Genomic DNA, 17,645 nt, shown 5'->3' on the forward strand with positions numbered 1-17,645 from the left:
AACAAGACACTTTGAGAATTTGCAACATACTTAAAAGGAAATGAAGAGGCAAAAGAGAAACTTAAAAGGAAATGAAGAGGCAAAAGAGAAACTTTGTAGGCACTGGGATAAAAAGCCCTTGAAAGAGCTCACTGGGTGTTAGAAACATACATGAACACGAGAAAATGAATGACATGGAACTCAGGATACAGACAAATGTGTGAAGCTGTGCCACTGAAAGTATATTACCATAGGAAAGTAAGTATATGAGACAAAGAGAGATTCCTTACTAAATTTTAAAATTTTTTTTCTAAAGGGAAAGACTGGGAAGAAGTAACTCTCCCAATGGCTGGGAATTTAAGAGGGCAAGAGGGGCAACAGATTTCTAGTCCCTTCACACATGCATTTTTACCCGATTGCACATTTGCCTTGTTCCTGGAGCAGGACTACCACACAGACCACCCACCATCCTGAATGTCACACTCCATTACATCCATCAGATCCTGCTTTTTCTCCCTTCTTCTTGTGGTGAATCTTTAATGCCTGTAAACAAAGCCAAATAACTTCAGCCAAAGGAGATAAACACTCTCGTCTACTCCTAATAGCCATAGTCTGGGCTGGAGTTTAAATCCCTGTAGGGAGATGAAGAAAACCTGAATCTCCCACTTCCTGGACTTCCTAAGCTTTCTAATCAGTTCAGAATTATTGAATATTCTTTCAGAAGGTGGATTTCAAATTTGTAGCTTAAACATAAAGCACTTCCTCCTGCAATTTTATCTGCATAAGTAAAGATTCTACTGAAATTGATTTTGGATGAAAACAGAACCATAAGGCATAAATCAAGTCATGAAGTCAGGGAACGGAAATAGTTCCATTTGTATCAGATATGCAATTGCATAGCTCAAATTAAAAATGCTGAGTGCTCAAATTAAAGTTCTCAGTGAAGACTTCCCGAGCAATGCACAGACTGAATGTTTCTACACAGAACATATGCTTAGATATTTTTAAATTACAAATGGATTTCAAAAAATTCCTGTCAGAAAAAAAGAGCAAGAATAAAAGGACGAATGAAAATATTATTTTGCTTTTGGTTTTTGGAGGAAAAATTGTTTCTAAGCAATCAAGAAAGGGTTTTCTTGTCAGAAGAAGAGCTTTTCCAAAGAAACATATGCAAATAGCTATACTGTACACTGCTTTTATGTGCCAATATGTCCCTGTTGGAGTTTCACCATAAATCAAATTGAGCCAAAGCTCTGTCTCTTCTGGGAACATCTAACACTCAAAGAATCAAGAGAGTGGACTAACATTAATTTACAGGTGTGATCATGTGTGGCTTAAAATGCAGAGACATCACTAAAACTCACAGTAGTTAAAGAATTCAGCAATGACCATGTTTATTTCTAACCCACTCAGTATTCAGCACTTATGAAGCCATTCATGCAATGATATTTTTGGTGTTTCTTAAGTGCTTTTCAAGCTGTATCCAAGATACCTTGGCAGCTTAGAGAGCTGACTAACAAGTGAAGATGTGTTCTCATACAGTTACTCAGGAAGACTTTTAGGCATTGTTAGCACGCCAATATTGCTGATTACTCCAGGAATAACAAAATCTGTTTCTGTATTTGTGGTCCTGTCTTGTATTTTGAATTGAAAAGTTGAACTAGGAAGAAAACATTTAACTGTTGCTAGAAAGATACACATGAAGAGATGTATACAAAATGCATCTTCTCCTTCCTTTCTCTGATATGCTGCTATTTAAAATACTGTAGACAGGATGGGTCACTTTAACTACTATGGAAAGGAATGTGTGTACAAGGGAGAATTCTCATGAGAATAAACAGAACAATCTGGAAGCGCTTTAATTCACCCTTTGACTTTAAGGTGTGATTTAATTCCTTCCTACTGTGTCCTTCCTAAATGAACTGTGGGGATAAAAGGTAGGCTATTGGGAGTTGTTTCCTGAGTATTCAGCCTCTTTGCTAGAAGAAACTAAAATACTGGCTGGATAGTTCTTTAATACTTTTATTGCTCCTTCCAAATGTTGTCTTTTACCATCTATCCTTCATTAGGATTCTTTTTATAGTCCCTGCAATGTAGTCTGTGTTTCTTATGCGTCATCTAATATACAACAGTAAAAATACAAAATACAATAGTAAATAATATCATAAATTCTAAGAAGGAAAGAGAACTCCTACAGTTAAATTGCATAGCCTTGCCCTTAGCTCAGGAAATCAAATCTGATTCTGTTCTCCTTTGGTTGTGAATCTAATTTTCCAGTAACAATTACAATTCATCAAAAGCTGATGTTCTTTTAAATACTACACCAATTGCATTCTAACAGCCAAATAATTTTTAAAGGCTTATTTGTGTTTGCAAAGGGTAACCTGCCAAACGAGACTGCCTGTGTCACTTTTAGTCTGGGATCTCTGTGTCTGGGCTAATATGTATTAGCATGTTTGAGCCAACAGGACAGGTTACACAAAGGGGCTGAGAATCAGAAATTTAAATACAGCCCAAATCTCTTCATCCCTCTTTAAGAACTCAAAGCATGATTTTTACTGAGGTTCTTCCTTATAGTCAAACATGAAAAATAACAGGTGTATTATATGCTTTTATTGACCATTTAACAGCTATTCCATAGGCCATCTACAAGAAACGGAATATGCTCAGCTTACTCCCACAGGTGTAGTTCTGCAAAGGGAGAAAACTGAAGTTTTCATTTTATACCATGAGATTGTGCTGCACTGAGGCATCTCCTGCAGAATTGACTCCCTCAGCCCACCAAGGGAGCTTAAGGCCCCAACCTTTCCCCCTGAATGTAATGCAATCCATTTCAGATCCGGCCAAGAACTCCTTTTATTTGAGTCTGCACTACTACCACACATTCTTGCTTCTTCATTACACAAGTTTTGAGCCCAAGAATGTCCAACACATTCATGTGTACCCAAAATCCATTGCCCTGTGCAGTCACAGAAACACTATTTTGCTTACTACACTTTCTGTCCTAAAAGCATTTTACCCTCATCTTTTTTTTTTTTTTTATAGATTAAAATTTTTCCTACTCTGAAATGGTAATGTTTTAAAATCCTTGTGACTTCAAAATTCCATTTGTCAACTGATGCTTGGGCCCATCCCACTTCCTATTAAGTATTCCATCTTCTAAACTGTTAGCTTTCCTGTTCTGATGAAACCTTTTAATTTGCATTGAATGCTTTCATATGGTTGCATTAGTGAGCACATATGAGTAATACATTTTTCTTGCTATCTCAGTCATCAGGGAAACTTTTTATTTCTCTAAAGTCCATTTCTGCAGTTCTGCATCCATTATTCCAGTAAGCACAATATCAAAGAGTGAATTATGATTCTGAAATCTATAGGAAAAGAAAAAGCAGCTTTCTCTTTCTAAACATGTTTCTTCTTTTAGCTCTGCTGTCTTCAGCAGAGTTTGTTATTAGGAGCAGACTGTACAAAAAAGACCACCTGGACAAAAGCATCAAAGGTTTGTTTGGGTGCTAATCCAGCCAGCAAGCCATCCCTCAACATAAGACACAACTTTAGATTTCTAACCATAAACTTCATGCTAAAAATGAACAAGTGCAACTTTTGTCAGCACACCAGAAACAGAAAACCTGCTGGTTCGTCTGAGGCCTGTGCCCTCCCAAGTTTTCCATCTAGCCCCATCACACACACACACATAGTTTACTTCCTCAGCTATCTGAAATGCTTTCACCTTCTTCCTAAATCTTACAATTAAAGTCCTTGTTGCAGTTGTTAGTAAATTCTAAAATGGCCTAAACTTCCAAATAATGCTTTATTTCCTTGAATACTCTGGCCAGGTCAGGGAGCTCACTGGCATCCTCTTCCACCTGCTTTACTCTTCGGGCAGCGTATGTTGCAAGCAGACTTCTCGCTGTGATCCAGTCTGCTGGTAACTGCTCTACCAACAAAGCTTTCAGATCTTGCCTCACCTGGCTGTAGACCTTGTTTTCCTCACAGACCCATCCTTTTTAAACAGCTCTGTATGTACATGAATCCTTCAAACCTCTGAGATCTGCATTTTTTTGCCATCACAAATGTGAAATAGGGAACATCTCCATTACTTGGTCTATATGCAGAACACAAGCCTTCAATTTATACTACTTTAGAAACTGAATCCATCTCTTACACATGTATGGCTGTCTGGAAATTCAAGATCCTTAGGCCTGGGTGATTTGGGAGGAGTACTACTACTAGAAGGATCAGTGCCTACTCTCAGCACATTCAACAGAAAGCCCTTCCTCCAGGCCATGACCTCAGCCCTTCTTCTGGTTAAGCCAGTGACTTGCTGTCCCATGAGATGCACTTCCACAGGATGAGCCAGTGAAGCAGATCATCACACTTCACAGGGATGTGCTTCAGTCCCTGACTCCCAGACATGCATTACTGCAGCTCACCACCCTCCTGCTCTGCTCAGAGCCCCACCAGCAAAGTGGATATTCTCACCTGCACTGGACCACGGAAGATATGGATGAACATCAGCCCTTCAGAATCACCGAATCAATTAGATTGGAAAGGATTTCTGGGATCATCGAGTCCAACCTGTGACTGCACACGACCTCGTCAACTACACTGTGGCACCAAGCGCCATTTCCAGTCTTTCCTTAAACACTTCCAGGGATAGTGACTCTTCCACGTCCCTGGGCAGTCCATTCCAATGTCCAATCATCATTTTTGTGAAGAAATCCCTAATGTCCAACCTAAACTTCCCCTCGTGCACCCTAGGACTGTGTCCTCTTGTCCTGTTGCTGGTTACCTGGGAGAGGAGTCTGACCCCCACCCGGATACAACCTCCTTTCAAGTGGTTACAGAGAGTGTTAAGATTCCCGCTGAGCCTCCCTTACTCCAGGTCCAGCAACCCCAGCAGCCCCAGCTGCTCCTCACAGAACTTGTGCTCCAGACCCTTCAATGGGCCCGATGCATGGTTAACTGCTCCGCCGTTAAACGGCACGGCCACGAGGTGTTCCTCGGCCAAGAGAAACCCCCGGCCCACAGCCGGGCAGGGCGCGGGAGGCGGCGCGGGAGGCGGCGCGGGGCCCGGGCGCAGGCCGGGAGCGGCTTCGGCCCGGGAGGCGCAGGCTCCAGCCGCGGCGCCGCCGCCATAGCGCTGCCCCCGCCCGGCACGGGGACGGCACAGCCAGCGCCGCGCGCCGCCGGGCGCCCCCTGCCGACCCCGGCGGGAGCGCGCGCAGCCGCTGCCAGGACCAAGGGCCCTCCCCCGTCGGGCGGCCCGGACCAATCCCGGTCAGCCCGGCCGCGCGGGCGCCGCCCCGCAGCCCTGGCCGGAACGCCCCCGGCGCCTTTCGCGGCAGCGCCGTAAAGCGCGGCCGGCGGGGAGCGCCGGGGCCGGAGCGGCGGCGGTCGCGGTCGGATGCCCGGGGGCGGGGGCAGCCCGGCGCCCGGCACGCAGGGGGCAGCGGAGGCGGGCGAGGCGGCGGCGGGCGGCAGGATGAGCCTGTCGCCGAAGGAGCTGTCGAGCCTGCTGAGCATCGTGTCGGAGGAGGCGGGCGGCAGCACCTTCGAGGGGCTCTCCAGCGCCTTCCACCACTACTTCGGGAAGGCCGAGCACTTCCGGCTGGGCTCCGTGCTGGTCCTGCTGCTGCAGCAGCCCGACCTGCTGCCCAGCCCCGCGCAGCGCCTCACCGCGCTCTACCTCCTCTGGGAGATGTACCGCACCGAGCCCCTGGCCGCCAACCCCTTCGCCGCCGTCTTCGCCCACCTCCTCAACCCCGCGCCCGAGCGCGGCGGCGACGAGGCGGAGCGCACCCCGCTCTCAGGTGTGTCCCGGCGCGGCGGGGAGCGGGGCAGGCGGGGCGGCGCTGGAGCCCTCCTGGAGAAGGCGGTGGGAATCCGGCACGGCCGGCGTCTCTGGGCTTGGGGTCAGCCAGGCCGCTTGCTGGGACCTCGTAGCTCTCTACAACTGCCTGAGGGGGCTGGGGCTCTTTAGCCTGGAGAAGAGGAGGCTCGGCTGCTTTTCGCTCTCTGCAGCCGCCTGGAAGGAGGCTGTAGCCAGGTGGGGGTCGGCCTCTTCTCCCAAGCAACCAGCGACAGGACAAGAGGACAAGCTGAGCCACGGGAGGTTTAGGTTGGTTTAGGGAGTTCTTCACAGAAAGGGTGATTAGACATTGGAATGGGCTGTCCAGGGAGGTGGTGCAGTCACTGTCCTTGGAGGTGTTTAAAGAAAGACTGGATGTGGCACTCAGCACTCTGGTGTAGTTGACATGGTGGTGCTCAGTCATAGGTCAGACTGGATGATCTCAGAGGTCTTTTCCAGCCTGATTGATTCTGTGATAATACTGAATTTTCTGGGAGAAAGCCATCACAAAAAGCTGGAGGTGATAGGAGGCTTCTGACAGCCTTAAAGCTGTGAAACAAAACTGTTAGAGAGAAATACATTAAACACTTTTTTCCCTCTTCAGTAAATATGACACTACCAGTGTCAAATAAATCAGTTTCTAGAAAAAATAACCTGTTGGAGAGACTACAAGAGAGGCCCACCAAGTTGTTGAGAGGGCTGGAGCACTGGAACAGACTACCCAGAGAAGGTGTCGATGCTCCATCCCTGGAAGTGTTCAAGGCCAGGCTGGATGGAGCTTGGAGCAACCTGGCCTAGGGATGGGTGTCCCTGCCCGTGGCAGGGGGTGGGAACTAGATGGTCTTTAAGGTCCTTTCCAACCCAGGCCATTCTCTGATGCTGTGAATTGCAATGTCAGGTCATACTGAATGGCTCACTTTTTGTCTGGATTGGAAATTGTGTGAATGAACTAGCAGGAGTGACTTAGCATCAGCTGTGGCATGTTGTGATGTGTAATACTGATCACATAGTGCTATATTCTGCATTAAAATGTTCTGTATGTGTCACACAGACTCTCCAGCTGCACCTACCTTGCTGTAAATAACAGATCAGTTTGTCTTAGTTTTGCTTATTATACACGAAGAGCATGGAAACTGGTAATGCTCCCACATTAAAAACCATGGATTGTTTTTCATTGTGTCTCCACAGGCTTCTTACCTCCCATAACTCCTCCAGAAAAATTCTTTCTTTCACAACTGATGTTGGCCCCTCCTAGAGAGCTGTTCAAGAAGACTCCTCGGCAGATTGCTGCGATGGATGTGGGGAACATGGCCCAGTCAGTGGACATCAGTGGGCTGCAGCTGGCATTAGCAGGTAAGGAAGGTTTGTGGCTGTGGTGCTCTTAGGGATGGAAGCTCTCATTGGAACGTGGCTGTGGGCTACCTGAGAACACCTGTCTGTCCTCAATATGGAACAGTTTGAACTATGCTTTAAGGTCTTCAAGCCTGTGTTCAAGCACTCAGAGAAACTTCAGGCAGAGATTACATCCTAACTCTTTTATCCTCCTTAACAAGTAGTTTTTTAAGCATATATGTAGTTGCCTTAAATACAAGAATATTTTGCAAGTATAGGAAGATTTTCATCTAAAGCTATGAGGGATTTTTTTTTTTAGGGATGGGTTTTTTGGGGGGGATGTTTTTGGTGGTTTTTTTTTTTTTTTGTTTCTTTGCTTTGTTTTAGTTATTGGTGGGGTTTTTTTTTTTGTATTTTCATCCCTTTTCACCCTTTGCAGTATTTCTTTTATGAGAGAACCAGCATAACTGTAATGCTACTATTAGATGCAGTGCTTCAGCTGTACCTGGAAAATTGAGTACTACAATTATATCTTTGGTTTATTGCAAAGTCAGGCCTTGCAGTCTTAGCTCAACAGTTGGAAAGAGATCCAGTTTTACTGGATTAAAAAGAAAAGCAGTGTGATGCTTGTCCTTTGACCAGAGAACGGGAGGAGGGACATGACTGTTCATGTCACATCTGGAGCAAAGATGAAATATATATTTTGGGAACAAGGAACCAGTTTAAAACCAAAAAAAATCCTTTTTCCCTCGGTATGTTGCAGTAAACCTGCTAGCTTGAAAACTGACCATCCCATTTCTGTATCTGTACAATGTGATTTATTGCTCTGAGGTTGGGCACCGTTTAGATTTTCTGTGTCCTGCAGTTGTATCTTGGTATTGTCATTTTTTTTCTGTGGACTCTGACATTGACTGGTAAAGCTGTGATATACTGTCCCTTGTTCACAGTCTACAAATGTCTTGTGGGGTCCTCCTTAGCTGCTGTTTCCAGACTGGGATAATTTGAAAATGCAGATTGAACCCATATGCCATTGTGGGTGAGACAAACTTTTCTGGTCCTTCTTAAGTTCACCCTGTGTTCTGTAGAATACCTTAGCAAATTAAAATTTTGCTGGGATAACTTGTCGTTTTTAGTGCAATGCATATGCGATGCCTTAAGAAGCCTCAAGGTGCTTTTATTTGTTTTCCCCTTGGTACTGTGTTTGCATTCTGAATAGTTTGTTCTCATTAAAGATGAAGTAATTGAATCACAGAATAGGTTGGCTTGGAAAAGACCATAAAAATCTACTTCCTCCTTCACCTACTGTGGGCATGGACACCTTCCAATAGACCAGGTTGCTCAAAGCTCCATCCAGCCTGGACTTGGACATTTCCATGGATGGGGATCCACAGCTTCTCTGGGCAACCTCAAAATTGTGGTTGGGTGAATGTGTGCTCTAGGCCACATATTTTATTTTAAAATAGAAGATAATGATGGCTGAAAGTAGAATTTAAAGTCATTAATGGTGCTTGTATAAAATTTATATCATTGTTTACATAATCTAGTAAAAGTGCACAGTTGCTTACAAGCAGTTGTAGAAGTTATGTAACAAAACCAGCTGCATCTGAAAAAGCTCTGTGCTGTCTTTTTCAGACTTCTTGCTGTAGGTCCCCAGAATAACTGTCTGCTTTCTAATCATTTTCTTAGAAAATAAATCTTTTACTTGTTTTAAAATCATGATGCTTCTTCTCTTTGTTGTGTTTTGGAAAGTCTATGATTTTTTCACTTGTCTTCAGTATATTTGTCCTAATAATTCAATATGCAGGGTGAAGCTGGTTCAGGATGATGACACTAAGATGCAATGTTTGAGGTGTTTTGTTTGCACCATTTCCCCAGGATGTACAGAATGGCACAGCTGTAATGCTTGGTAGCTTTTCAGAAGTATGGTCCTCTATATGAGTTCAGAGCTGTTCAGAGCAGGATGATTTTTACTTGCTTTAGCACATACCTGCAAACTCAAGTGAAATAATTTAGAAAGCATTCAATTTTTTCTATCAGTTTATCTCTCCCAATCCTTTTTTTGTAAAGAAAATGAGAACACTTATCCTCTGAATCTAAGCTTACTGTGACAGTTTATTTGCATCTCTAAGGTGGATTTTTTTATTTTTTATTTTCTTTTTTGGTTTAAGGTTTTCCACCACCACCCCACAAAAAATAACAACAACAACAAAAAAAAAAAAGAATGCTGGAATCGAGCATCTTGGGCATGAGTATTAACACTTGTTCTGTTCCTCTTTCCTTTGGTCTGCAGAGAGCTAATTCAAACGTTGGTACTGCCCTGCAGTATGTTTTTGTTCATCTGGTGTGCTATCCTATCAAAAAAGTAATTTTCTCCTAGTTGCAGGGCTGGGTGTCCTGGCAAAGCATTCCTCAGTGTTTGTCTGCTAAGCCCTATTTGATGGGCGAGTAATTGACCTGCATGAAAGTAAAGCTTTTAATACATTGTCAAGCTTTCTTTAAGAATCAAAGTAAATTTCTTTTTACATGTAAAAATAAAATAGTGAGCTCCATAAAGGAACCTAAGGATTTGTTTTCAGTTTAGTTTTGTAAAACTTAAATGTCTTAGTTGAAGATGCTGTATTAGTTTCTTTTAAATCACCATGTTGTAATTCTTACTTCTGCTTAACTGAAGCTGTTGATTCAGCCCTTATTCTTGAAGCAGTGAGGTTGAACTTCTGAGCTTCAATGCATATAACTGAGGGCTCAGGCAGGCTTCTCAAATCAGTGAAGTGAAATATCACTAATCATCTTATCTAATATCACTAGTTATTTCAGATTATGAGGTTACAAACAAATCCATGACTTACTGACTGATGGATTTAAGTCTTAGACTATTAATGAAAAGATAGAAGAAGGACACCCATGCCTCTCCTTCACTCCTTCTGTTAAATCAACCCTTCTGTTCAGGGGCTAAATGAAAATACTCATGAGATGAAGTTTGAAATAGTTGCTTAAGTAGAAAATATGTTTTATAAACCATCTCATTTGGACTTTGCCTTTAAAATGGGGTGTTTTTAAAATAGATGAAAAGTATTGTAGTTGTTGCCTTTAATAGAAAAATATACCCTGCTGTCCTGCTTCAGTGAGCATATATGCACGTTTGCATAATCTGAAGTAGTTGGATAAAGTAGGACAGAAAGCCAGAAAAATTAACAGCTTTGTTCTCATGATGCTCTTGTCACTCCACAGTTTTGGGCATCTCTTGCAGATTTGTTTGGAGTCATATGAAATAGTTTGTGTGTGTGGGCAGCTGGAAAGGATCAACATGATTGCACAAAAAGAGGCAAGCACACTTTGCTTAGAAGTGTTAGGGTACACAAAATATAACAGCACTCACTCAATTACCCAGGAAATTGAGTGGTGTTTAGTTTCATCTGGAACTTTTTCAAGGGATTTATTGTGTGGTACCAGCAATTTTGGACTTCAGATTGCTTAAGGCATAATCTGCTGCTTAGTGCTCTCTGTTAACAGGGTGGGGAGAGGAATGTTAAGTGGTATTCTGTAGTGGGGATTTTTCTTCTTTTTGTCCTTTGGAGTTTTCTTTGCCAAAGCAATGGAAAACAGCATCTCTCAAAATAGTACAGAGAACACGGAAGATCAGCCATTAAGTCTCAAGATACAGAAGAGCAATAGATTATTGACGGAAGGGCACATAAAAATCTGATAATGCAAGGAATGAGGCCCATATTTTCCTTTTTGGCCAATTTGTTCAAGTCTTCAATTGTATATACACTAACCTTAATGTTATTTTTCTGCAACTTGTTTATGCTCTGTAATTTGGCCTCTAATGGGACGATTTTAGCTCCTTTCAGGTTTGCTTTAATGATGATGTCTGTAGAATCACATAACCATTAAAAATCCATTGTTTGCCACTAAAGCACTGATTCTGGCTTGACAGCAAATGTACAAGGAGCTCAGGCAACCCCACAGAAATGTGTTGCATAAATTTGAATAGCTGACTTCAGGTCTAGTATTACCATTATTGTCTGTAAATGGATCCGTGTAGATCTTTCACTTTCCTTCTCTGAGAAGTGATTACAAAACCAGATACAGCACATGAACTCTTTGAGGAGTAGCATGGGAACCTACTAATGTGCTGCTTTTAGATGTAGATTACATCAGTTACGTGCCTGTTCTAAGGCCAAGACTACGTTTCAGATTAACATCTATTTCTTCTTTATCTTTGCTGCATACCCTCTGTCCTTGCCTGTCAGCTGGCACTCAGACTGCTGACTGCCCAACTGTACTAAATTTCATGTTGATATTATCTGTTGAGTTTTTTTAAGCCAGTTCTTTTCTAAAGCTGCTTGTTTCTCACTACTTTTAGTATTCCAGGCATCTCTGTTACAATTTTATGGTTTAATATTCCTCTTTCAGAACGTCAGTCTGAGTTGCCAACACAGAGCAAGGCCAGCTTCCCCAGCATTCTCAGCGATCCTGACCCAGATTCTTCCAACTCCGGTTTTGACAGCTCTGTTGCTTCCCAGATCACAGAAGCATTAGTGAGTGGACTAAAGCCTCCTATAGAAAGTAGGTGCATTTTCACATCTTTGTTTCTGTAACTCACTACATACTGTGATATACTTCAGATAAAATGTAATGGAATTCAGAAATATTTTCAAGACATGAACTGGAAATTAAGGTGAATGGAAGTGTGAAACTGCATCAGGTTGTTTCTAGATCAGAGTCTAGTGTTCACATTTGCAGACTTCTAGAAATCTGGAGTCTGTCTTCAAGCCCTTCCCCATGTCATCTGTTGAACAAGACACTAGTCCCTGCACTGAGATCTGCATTGGCTGGTAGCGCCTCCCAAGGAAGCTGTTATGTGGAAGGGAAAAAGACCACAGGATCAGTAATAGAGTGATCTGAATCAGGAGGAAAAACAGGCAGATGTAATGGTACCACTAAAAATCAGAAATAAATGTTTTTCTGGGAGGCAAATAGGATTGTAATGCTGTTCTCAGTCTTATAATAGCTTAAAGAAATGGGGACTTTTGGGGCATCTTCTGTTTTTTACTGATACAGAACTGAATACCCAAAGCTTAAGCAAACATCTCCTGTTGTTGCCTTTTTAGGTCACTTTCGGCCAGAGTTTATCCGACCACCACCTCCACTCCATATATGTGAGGATGAATTGGCATGGCTAAATCCAATTGAACCAGATCACACAATTCAGTGGGACAAGTCAATGTGTGTTAAGAACAGCACTGGAGTTGAGATAAAAAGAATAATGGCAAAAGCTTTTAAAAGTCCTTTGACTTCCCCACAGCAAACACAGGTAAGGATGATGCACTTCCCATCTAAAATTATTCTCTAAGAAGCTGTTAACTGCTGTGTTTTTAAAAAGTTTGAGCACTTTAATTGATCTGTGTTTGCATCCAGGAAACTTTTAAATTGTAAAAATCCAAAAATTTTGACTTGTATTTGTCTGATTAAGGAAGATAATGTTCATATCATCGACATGATGTAGTTCCAGGAGTGGCAATGACATTTTTCTGTGTGGAAAAATCTTTGTATAACTAAGTTGCTCATGCTCCTGTGAAAGTTTTTTGATAAACAATTACTTCAGAAATATCAACAAAATTTTTTTCCCCTCAATTTGATAGTATTACCCCTGATTTCAGTGGGCTTTTGTCATAACCATTATGCTGGCACTATAGAAGAAGCTTTATTTGCACTACTCTTTCTGCCAAGTGAACTTGAAATTGAGATTTCCTTCTACTGGACAGGAAACTAAAGGAGGCTGAAACTTTTTTTTTTTTTCCCTCCATAAAAAAAAATTCATCGTGGAATTTTTTTAATTCCCTTCTTTGCCATCTACTGATGAAAGACTCCTAAATGCATTAGTTTTATGGACATAGTTGCCTGTGTCCACTTTTGTGTCCATTAGTTTTATGGACACATAAAAATTTTAAAGTAACCCTCCAGTGCTTTTCAATAGAGAAGCCTAAATCTAAAGGGCTATCATTCTCCTGGAGCTTAGATGTGTTATAACAGTTTTTCAGTTTTTTCAAGCTGTGGCATGAATAGTTGAGGAAAAATCAACTGAGGATTTTTTTTTTTCTTCTTCACAGCTCCTTGGAGAACTGGAAAAGGACCCCAAGCTTGTTTACCATATTGGTCTCACTCCTGCCAAATTGCCAGACCTGGTTGAAAACAATCCTTTAGTAGCTATAGAAATGTTGCTGAAACTAATGCAGTCTAGTCAAATAACAGAGTATTTTTCTGTCTTGGTCAACATGGACATGTCCTTACATTCAATGGAAGTTGTAAATCGGTGAGTACGATCTCAAATCTAATAAGGTTTCACTGGGTGTGTAAAGTGAGCAGTTTTGTTTTATCAGGATACCTGGAAATGTTTATTTTGAGCCTTCTCGAGGCATGTCTGTGTGAGAGACAGAAGACTACAGTGGGACAAAGGGCACTTATTGTGAGAATGCTCCACAAACAGTTAATGCCACATGGCTAATCTGCTTAATTGCAACTTGTATTCTTGACGCAGCTTAAGTGAACAAAAGGTGCTGTTGTTAAACAGCTGCCCTGCTGTACATTCATGTTCTGTTTTCATTGAGAATAATTTCTGCAGATAGGTACAACCCATTTTCTTAACAGAATGCTAGCCCTTTAAATGGGAATACTTTTCAGACAGCTAATTCCCACAAATTTACAGAAATGTATCTCTCCCACTTAGTTTCTTCCATTTCTTGGCAGTTACTGAATGTGAACTACCAAATCAGCCTCAATCAGCAGTCCCTTTGAAGCAGATTGAATTACACCTTAAATATCTTCTGATTAAAGAAACAGTTCCAAAATAAATGCCTCCCTACTGGTGTAGACTGATGGCAGTTACTGCCCTGAAGTGGAGCTAGTGATTGCAACATGGAGAAAGAGTGGTGAGAGTAGAGCTTTTACCTGTGTCCAAGAGAGCTACACCACCAGTCAGGCATGCTGGTTCTCCCACAGCATAGCTACCACAGAAACAACTTTCATCAAACTGCAAAGTGACTGTTGGTGCAAACAGGGGGAGACACTGATTGTTAAGAGAAATAAGACAAAAATTGAAACTGTACTTGAAACTAAAACCTTCACCTTTTTCCCTATTGTCCCCCTTTCACTATTTGAGATAGGATTGATTTGAGTTACTTTGGTTAGATTCTGTTGTAGCCTTGTTGCAGTTCTCCATTTAGTGCATGTCACCTTAAGAGAGTTTTGTTGCTCTTTCGGTTAACAAACAGTGGCAACTCAAATGTCAGACGTACTAGAAACCAAGCTAACTTAGTTTCTGTACTGTCAGTTTAAAAAAGTTTTAATTTAGAAATTTAAATGACTAGAAATACGTCTGGAAGCTGTAAAAATCAGTTCTGTGTTACAGAAATGGGAATAAACTCATATAACAGGTCTAACTGATGATTTGTTTTGCTACAGAAACACTCAATTTATGGCTTCATAAATCAGTGAATATCTTTTATTTGAACAGGCTTACTACTGCAGTTGATCTCCCACCTGAATTTATTCATCTTTATATCTCCAATTGTATCTCCACCTGTGAACAAATTAAAGACAAATATATGCAGGTGAGTGCTTCAATAAATTGGTTAGGAAAACGTATCCCATGTATTGCTCTGTGAAATATGTGCTATGATTTTAATAAGGCTGATAGCATTAAGTTACTCTGTTTTACTGCTTTTTTATTTCAAAGGCATTTTATTTTTTTTTTTCCTAACACTCTGCTTCCCAAGCCTACTTGCATGCCAGTACTAAGGAAGTTGTAGGCACTCTCAGGATCCCTGACTAGGGAGGGTCAGGGGAAACCTGAGGATGTTTACACACTTCTGCAATTCAGAGTTGTCTACATGCTGTGAGGTACTTCCTTCTCTCCTAACCTGATCTGTTGGCTTCACCAGGTGCCCAGTAGAACTTTTCTTGAGTATGTCATTGGTAAAAAACATTTCTGTATTCAGTTTCTCCAAGGCTTTTTGAATCCCAAGTCCTGCTTTAGCTTTTTCCTCTTGATACTGAAGGACTGCAATGTCCTGAGTCTCTTGCAGCAAGACAACTGTTCCTTTCCCATTAAGCTTTTTTTGGTGTCCTCTAGTACCTTCTCCAGCTCTATTGTGTCCTTCAGCAACAGAAATGAAAGCTGTGTGCAGTGCACTGAATAGGGTTGCAGTGTGGTTTTAGATAGCAGCAATTCCCCCATCTTGTTCTCAATCCCATTCTGATCATAACTGACCAGGTGTTATCTTTTGGTGCTGCTGATGCTCCTCTGCTTTGTGGTTCTGCCAGGCACACATGGGTGACTTGATCTGCTGAGTAGCTCTGCCTATTACATTTGGTAGTGGAGTAGGAAAATAGCAGCAGACCTGGGCTGCAGCTGAGAATATGCCCAGAATGGGACACTGTGCTCAGAGGGGCTGCTGAGAGTACATTGCACATGTGCTTCAGGCACACAGGGGACAAAAAAGTGCTTTGAGGGTCAAGGAACATACACTGATTACTAAGCAGCATGCAGAGCTTTAGATCTAACATTTTTTAATGTGTATGGGGCCTCACAGTAGCTGAGACACAAGATGTTTTGTTTACAAAGCATGGTACAAAATTACTGTTGGAAATGATCCTCAGAGACTGGGAGTCAGCCAGTAATCTTGCATTTGTTCTTTTGCTGAGTTTCATGCTCCTGGATTATTAAAATTACTCATGTAACTAATTTGTGTTGCAGAGAAAGCATGTGATGCCTTTTGATCACAATGAAGGAAATAAGTTGTTCAGTGTCTGAATTCTCTCATTATAAGTAGCAAATTTTGCAGTAGTAAGATTAGTTCCTGGAAAAACAGCTGATACCTGATTTTCAGTTTCAAATGATCTGAAATGCTTTGGACACTTAATCTGTCACATGCTTCAGTTCTGTCTGATAAACATCATTCACATACATAATTGCTTTTAGAGACAGGTTTGGGTTCAACTCTTTCTCACAATGTGAAGTGTGAGAGCACTTTAATGATAAAGACTTGGTTTTGTCCTTGGGGAAGAATGTGCTCTGTGTTAAACAGGTAGTTGGTGACTGGACCTATGTATGACAGATTTTAAGTGCCAGTTCCTAAGCTTTCATTTCCAATTCCCATCATGCTCTTCAAGGTGTTGCCTAAGTAGCTCTTAAGAAAGAGGAACACTTTTAAGATCCTGTCTTTTCTCTGGATCAGACAGGAAATGAGCCGTGAGTTCTTGGATTAGGTATCCCTGGAATTTTTTTCCTTCTAATATAGAGCAAAAGGGTTACCTGCTGATTCAGTAACAGAGCACATTCCATAAAAGTTTGGAATCAGTTTGGTTGATGTCACTTCCTGGAGCTCCTGGATGATGTGGTCATAAGAAACTTTAAAATGTGAAAACTTGTTCAATTTTCTTTATGGTGCTATTGTAGAAAATAAGACTAAGCAAGAATCAAATGTTGACATCATCTTCAGCTATTATCTGTTCTTTCCCTTTATTCAGAGATTACATAATAAGTACGGTGGATAGGTAGATCTGGTGCTTCATTTGTGCATGGGATTAATCCTTAGAAAGCTCTTGCATCCAGAAGTACAAGAACTATAAAGCAGTCAATTTTTTAAATGTAGTAGTAGTGTGGGATATGGAAGAGAAGGGGCAGCATGTACAAAGCTTAAGAACATGATAACTGCTGAAGCTAAACCACCTCACTTGTACTGTTGAAGGCCAACAATCCTTTAACTGACTTGGTTGCAAACATTTATTTGGATTATTAAACCATTTCTCTTATGTTTCAGAACCGCCTGGTCCGTCTTGTTTGTGTCTTTCTTCAGTCTTTAATCAGAAACAAGATTATTAATGTACAGGACTTGTTTATAGAAGTGCAAGCATTCTGCATTGAGTTCAGTCGGATACGAGAAGCAGCTGGCCTTTTCAGATTGCTGAAGACACTGGACACTGGGGAAAATCCATCAGAAACAAAAACATCAAAATAAAGTGACTGTCAGTGGCAAAAAAACCCCTCTTCTTAGTGTTCTGTACCAATTAATTGTACATTTTAAACTTAAATCCCTGGATTAATTATGTATTATGTTAATTACATTATAAATAGCATTTTGTGCATTTGAACAATAAATAAGGCTTTTTCTGATACACATTTGATTTTGTGAAATGTGTTAGGCCTTACACTATTTTTCACTATGGTTAAAATTTGTAAGTTATATACATATCCTGAAATTCAGGCTCTAGTTCCAGAGATAATATAAATGATACTTAGCATTCAGAGCAATGTTAAGCATTAATCTGGCACTCACTGTCTTTGGGTCCAAAATTGTTTGTATATAAATAAAGTCAACTTGTATCAAGGTAAGTAAGTTCCTTGTTTTACCTTTTGTTCACTGTGTAAGGCCTTCTAGGATCTGAATAGAACACCTAAATGTATTCCAGTGACTAAGGG

At 41.4% G+C, this 17,645-nt stretch overlaps 1 protein-coding gene across 1 annotated transcript; it reads left to right on the forward strand.

Moving 5' to 3' along the window:
- Positions 1-5,371: 5,371 nt before the first annotated feature.
- On the forward strand, positions 5,372-17,558 carry CNOT11 (CCR4-NOT transcription complex subunit 11). The gene is made up of 7 exons (XM_059839524.1): positions 5,372-5,792; positions 7,019-7,183; positions 11,579-11,731; positions 12,277-12,479; positions 13,276-13,478; positions 14,679-14,775; positions 16,987-17,558. Exons 1-7 carry the CDS (start codon positions 5,387-5,389, stop codon positions 17,182-17,184), a joined length of 1,425 nt encoding a protein of 474 aa, XP_059695507.1. The 5' UTR covers positions 5,372-5,386; the 3' UTR covers positions 17,185-17,558.
- The last annotated feature ends 87 nt before the right edge of the window (positions 17,559-17,645 follow it).

This window comes from Haemorhous mexicanus, chromosome 2 (assembly GCF_027477595.1).
Source record: "Haemorhous mexicanus isolate bHaeMex1 chromosome 2, bHaeMex1.pri, whole genome shotgun sequence".
NCBI lineage: Eukaryota > Metazoa > Chordata > Aves > Passeriformes > Fringillidae > Haemorhous > Haemorhous mexicanus.

Bases quoted from the DNA above. Each gene is read 5' to 3' on its own strand.
- CNOT11 (XM_059839524.1), top strand. From the start codon at position 5,387: ATGCCCGGGGGCGGGGGCAGCCCGGCGCCCGGCACGCAGGGGGCAGCG. The intron at 5,793-7,018 runs GTGTGTCCCGGC...GTGTCTCCACAG, and splicing joins GGAGCGCACCCCGCTCTCAG to GCTTCTTACCTCCCATAACT. The intron at 13,479-14,678 runs GTGAGTACGATC...TTATTTGAACAG, and splicing joins TCAATGGAAGTTGTAAATCG to GCTTACTACTGCAGTTGATC.